The following is a 6,290-nucleotide window of genomic DNA, read 5'->3' as shown; positions in this document are numbered from 1 at the left end:
CCCTATAAAAGAGACACCTTTTGCCTTTCAGATAGAAAGGAAGCTACAATTAAAGTAAACTATAAATACGTACACATCAGAAAAGAACACCATCGGACAGGTAAAAAACACTGACAAATGCTGGCTTCCCTGCCACTGAATAGGAGTCACCTGGTAAAACCAAAGGAGCAGTAAGCGACAATAGTTTGAGATAGCAAGAGCCAGGGATGGAAAGATCCAGATCCTTTTCATCACCCTCATCATCTTCGTCTTCTTCTAGCTCATCAGGAATAGGGATTTCCGGTCTTATCTGAAACGACAGAGAAGGCAATAGTGTAACGTCACATAAAATCTTTTCTTTTTCCTTTTTACGCGAAGACTTAAAGACTGAGTTAGACTCGTCGCTCTGTAATGTCAAAAGACCATTAAAAATTAATTTTAAAATACCTGTTCATTTTCAGATTAACTAAACGGTAAATTCTATCTTATGAGAGACAATCCCAGACCCATGTAAAGAACCAGTGGTAATATACTAAGAAAATTACCATAAGCCAGCATAAGCAATGATTATTATAGAGCACTAATAAAATTTTACACCCTCTGACAGTAAAATGCAAACAACTGACACATTCAATATATTGAACTTCTATGGTTTGTAATTAAATATTTGCCTTGTCGGAATACTTTTTTTTTTTTTTAATTTGTGATCTGGCCATATCTCTGTGGCAAAGCTTAAAATCTTCCAGTAGAATACATAGTAGAGATCGGAAAAGGATAGAATGCTTTAGTTGACTTTTTCTTAGACTCGGCAGTTTGTTGCTATAGAATATAAAAACACTAAAGTCTGTAATTGGTAGCTATACTTTATCGTGTCTAATTTGCAATTTGAAGATTTTTGTGGTTGCTCTGTGATTAGTTAGGTTCGTTTGAACCAAAAATTTAAAAATGGAAAAAGATTACCGTTATTGTAGCTTCTACAAGATACAACTGTCAAGCAATTAATTAAATTTTTAATACTTTCAATGACACACCATCATAATGCCCACATGGAGATAATTAAGCATTAGGGGAGGAAATCAAAATATATAAAAGTGGTTGCTATAACCATAAAGTGCCAGAACCCAGTCATTACCATTAGCCTGTCTCCCGGAGTTATTTTTAGAAATAATTAACAATTCCTGCAGACTGCCTTCTTCATAGGTCCCCAAAGCACTGTTCCATTTAGGAACTGCACTGAGTCAGGATTCTTGCAGGGGGATGAAAGAAAACAGAAAGGAAATGCTTCTCTTAAGTATAATAACCTCAACTCCAATGAAGCCTTTCAACCATAACTAGTGTTCTCTTCACTAGTGAAGGAATAAAAGCAACCTGCCTAGACGAGCACTTTCCAAGACGAGATTTAATTCTGATTCACCACGGAGTACCCAATTCTCAGAGGACCAAGCCAGCCATAATTACAGAGATAACAATAATGTACGCTCCACATAGGGCACAATGGCGTTTGTTGATTTCAGTGCAAACTGGAGAAAACCCTGGCGCATTTGCAACCCTTTTGGCTCTCACATGCGGGGTTTTCCAAGTGTCTCTGGTCTGTCTACATACTTTGAGCTTGCCAGGTTTAGTATCATCGGGAGTTCTCTTGGAGATTCTAACCAGTCCTAGTCGTCTACAAAGATCCAAAAAAGGAGTTGGTTCTGGGTCTGTCAGCCTTGCCTGTCCCTTTTACACATCGTAGTACAAACTGAAAATGATACTTGAACAGCACCCTGGGGGAAACAGACAGCAATGCTTATAGCTGGAGACTGCAAGGGTAACACCAGCTACCACCCCAGTTATCAAAGCACCGGGAAGCTCGGACACACACCATATCCACAGGTGGCGGGAGGTTTGGGGAGGTGGAACACAGAGGTGACCACTTCAATTAATATGAAAATTCAGAGGGATGGTGAGGAGAGAGAGAAATCAGAACGCTCCTGCTCTGCTGGTGGGGCATGTAAAATGGTGCAGGCAGCCCCTTTGACAAACAGTTGGCAGGTTCTCAGGAGTTAAAGAAGAGCTACCCCATGGCCCGGCAATTCTACTCCTCAGTATACAAGGAGAGAAATGAAAACGTACGATCACACAAAAACTTGCACGCGAATGTGAACGCGTTGTTCGAAACGGCCAAAAAATGGAAGCAGCTCAAAGGTCCGTGAACTGGTAAATGCATAAACAACGTGTGGCGTATCTACACAATGGGATATTCTTCAGTTGTAAAAAGGTATGAAGTACAGATACGTGCTGGAGAGGAATGAACCTTGAAAATATGCTAAGTGAGGGAAGCCAGTCACAAAAGACCACATACTTACTGCGTAATTTCATTATAGAAAAGGTTCAGGCTAGGCAAATTTAGAGACAGAAAGTAGATTAATGGGTGCTCAGGGCTGCGGGAGTGGAAAGGAGTGATGGGGATTGACTACTAATAAAATGTTCTAAAATTAGATTGTGGTTGCTCTGTGATTCCTTGCACAGTTGTTTAAATATAGCAAACCCACTGAATTGTACACTTTAAATGGGTGAATTATATGGGATGCGAATTATAGCTCAATAAAGCTGTTGAGAAAGAGGAAGAAGGTGAGGAGGAAGGCAGGCAAGCTAGAAGAAGGACGTGGAGAAGAAAGGGGAAGGGGACGGGAGGTAGGGATAGAGTAAGAGGACGCAGAAGCAGGAAGCTGTCACCACCTTCAGAGGGATTTGGACTGGTGTATGAACTATGGCAAACAACCAAATGCTTCCAATTCCAGAATTACTTAATGTAAAAGGGACACGATTATTTCTGCACACATTTTAGCCTATCCAGTCTTTCTGATCAGTCCACCTAAATTACTTACAATGAGTCACAGGACCCAGAGCATCGATATCTCTTAGACACGCTAAAGAGAGACAGACCTACCAGGTTGGAGATAAAAAAAAAAATAACGATCTGTCTGATGTTGTCTAATTTTACATCCACATAACTGGATGCCTCTATTAATTTATCTGCCATGTGGTAAAGAGCATATGTCTGTATCCTACATATGCATATATTTTAACAAAGAAACTACAGACGTACTGCAATTTAAGAATAGCTGATATATTCTGCCTACTTACAACGGTATGATTTGTTTCTTCAAAGGTGAGTTAATTCTGAACAAATTAGCACTTATTGTTGGACCTTGGTTCCATCTCATTTCCATCCTCCTCCGCTCACCTCTTAAAGAAGTATTTGTCCCAGCTTCCCTGTGCAAGACCCAGGCTTTTCTCTTGCTTTGTGCGTAACTACTGAATTGCGATGAATGGGCGGACAACTAAGAAAAGTCAAGAGAAGTCATCTAAAAGAATACCGGTAAAATTATCACATTTTGGTAATTATATGACAGTAGCTACTAAAAACACCCAGGAAAACCACATGTATATTTAAAACACACACACATGCACACACAACTACACCCTTCCAATTATCGCTAAGCTTTGTTGAAGAAACTTAAATGGAGAGCCAAATATTAAATGATAAATTACTTTTAGAATCTGCTTCAAATTGAATATTGGAAAGCTTATACTACAAAATGCCTCACTATGGGTTCTGAGCCAGATAACCTTTTAACCACCTTTCCTGTGTATAACCCATGAAAATCTAAGAGTTTGTGCATAAACACAGGATTTTATTTAGAACATGTCAAGTATCCACATACATTTATTTAAAAAGAGAAACAGCTTCTGATGAATGTGGTGACATTCACTTAAATCAAAGCCAAACAGGTTACACCACATTAATACCAACCCAGGATGCATAATGAGTTCTCTTCCATTACTCACTTCGAAAATTAACTCCAGAAATCAAGAACACAATCTATCTTAAGATTCTTTAATTAAAAAAAAAAAAACTTAATTTTTGAACAGCTAAATAGTTTTTAATGGACCCAAGTCAGAGATGAGAGTCAGTCTTCTGCCTAAATGTTTATCCATTACTGATTGTTTTACCAGAATAACAATTCTCTATATTTTTGTTTATTTTTGTTTGCTTTGTTTTATTGGGTTGGGGGGACACTAAAGAAGGCCAAAGAGAAGAATAAATAGTTCAACAGAAGAAAGAAATACAAACTAAAAAACAAAATCATTTCTGTCCATTTCTTAACGTTGGAATCAGCAAGGCCTCAAAGAAGCCCCTGAAACTTTTTGACCAACTTTAGATTTGCATGTTTCAAGTGATCAACAATGATATTTTTACAAACCAACGAAACATAATGGATTCACTTAACATTCCCAGCTTAGAACATGGCCTCGGGCTTAGTGTATGTCCAATAAGTAATTGCTAAACCGATGCAAGTATGAAGTGTCTATCAATAATCCCACAGAACTTCCTAATAACAACCTAATGACAAGAAGAGGAGTTCATGGATTTGATATTCAAACCCCTAACTCACGTGGTATCTCATTAAACTCAGGGCTCATAGACATGTTCCAATCCTACCTTAGGTGGACTGTTTCATTCAACCCAAACTGATGTCTGCCACTCTCCCAACGCCTTTTGTTCTACCCATCTGTGAGCTTTCAACAAGTTTCACGGTTTAAATGAAGGTATCAATGAACAAGAAATCTTTCTTTAGTAAATTTAGAGAAAGGCAATACAGTACTTACAAGAGTAGCTACATTATATACGAAAGTAGCCATGTTGCTAAGGATACAGTGTATCTTTTTGTTGTTGATTTTTACTTGAAATTTACAGCACTCTCATTTAAAAGATTCTTTCCCAAGTTTTCACAGAGAGAATGTGGATGTACTTTCACTGGAAAGGTACAGAGGTAACCTTCAGTTTTCTGAGTAAGTCAAATTGCCCACCATGCAGAGTGGCTAATCTCTGTCAACAAGGAAGAAACAGAAGTCCCTACCTGGAAGGGACTCTTCAAACCATTGAAAATACGTTTTTAAAGAAGAAAAACTATCACTGCTATCATCTACAAAACAGAGGTAGGGACGTGACTCAGTTGTATCCTTAGCCTTTGGGGGTTTGTTTGGGATATAAACACACTGACCACTTTCTGGACTTTTAGTTCTTAGGTATTCAAACAGCCAAACTGAAAATCAGTAATCAACGAAAGGAAGAAGAATGCATTGTGCAGTCTTAGAAGCAATAATGCTCCATGAGGAGGCAGGTCGTCTATATCAGAAACTGGGGGTCAAAGACAGACTCTTTCAAATCACTTATGTCCCCTCCTCTTAAGCCTAGTTGAGAATATCCACTACAGTCAACACTGTTACTTCAGGGAGTAGGTCGTATCCCAGAAGGGGGTTAGGGTAGAAAAAAGTTGAGAAGCACGGCAGAAAAAGGATAAATGTTAGATATTTCCTTTATAGTTCTTCACACTCTAATGGTGAAAACCCAAGCATATATAGAAACCCCAACTCTAAGTATACCGCTACCCTTTACATTGGAAGGTATAAAGAGCTATTTACGTGTCCTCAGCTAGCAGAGGACATTGAACAGTTAGATTAAGAAAGTATCTAATAGAGGTGCCTGAGTGTCTCAGTCAGTTAAGCGTCAGACTCTTGATAATGTCTCAGGTCATGATCACACGGTCATGAGACTGAGCCCTGTGTTGGGCTCTGCACTGAGCGTGAAGCCTGCTTGGGACTCTCCCTCTCTCCCCCCACCCCACCCCACCCTCGCCTCCACCCCTCCCTGCCGTGGGCACATGTGCGCACTCTCTAAATAAATAAGAAAGTTATCTAATATTTGAATAAGCGTAGCCCTTAACTGAATCTAAACTCTAATATCAGAAACTGAACATAATGCTAAAGTAGGAAAAGATATAAACATATCAATACCTAAAGACGTAGAGACTAAACAGCTAGGAATATGTGGGAGTTATTTAATCAAAGCTACTATTCCAAAGCTACTACTCCAAATTTCATGAATAATAGCTAAAAGTAAAGGTAATTATGATGCTGTAATCTAAATTAGCAATTGCTTATTAAAATAATAATAATAATAATAATAATAATAATAATAAAAATATCTTTCCAGATGTTGTACCCAATTTACTGGTAGGCATTTGCATACAAAATTTACATGTAGCTTTTTTACCTTTACCTTTTCCTTTTTTAAACTTTGTTTTCTTTATGCGTTTACGTGTTTATGTGTTTATTTATTTTAAATATAACTTAACATCAAGTTAGCTAACATACCGTGTATGTAATACAGTGTGCCCTTGGCTTTGGGGATTCATCACTTACATACAACACCCAGTGCTCATCCCAACAAGAGACCTCCAGTGCAATCTGAAGTTCATCTT

General features: G+C 38.4%; 1 protein-coding gene across 1 annotated transcript in view; it reads right to left on the bottom strand.

Moving 5' to 3' along the window:
* The window catches only part of FOCAD (focadhesin), a 283,468-nt gene that overhangs the window by 112,950 nt on the left and 164,228 nt on the right, over positions 1-6,290 (bottom strand). Inside the window, exon 18 of the mRNA XM_047064929.1 lies at positions 151-289. Within this exon, the coding sequence (XP_046920885.1) occupies positions 151-289 (139 nt within the window). The remainder of the gene's footprint in view (positions 1-150; positions 290-6,290) is intronic.

The sequence above is a fragment of the Lynx rufus genome, unplaced genomic scaffold (assembly GCF_022079265.1).
Source record: "Lynx rufus isolate CCGP_SWC_20201006 ecotype Redwood Valley unplaced genomic scaffold, mLynRuf1.p SCAF_10, whole genome shotgun sequence".
NCBI classification, from domain to species: Eukaryota; Metazoa; Chordata; class Mammalia; order Carnivora; family Felidae; genus Lynx; species Lynx rufus.
This window is presented reverse-complemented; position numbering and strand designations above follow the sequence as displayed.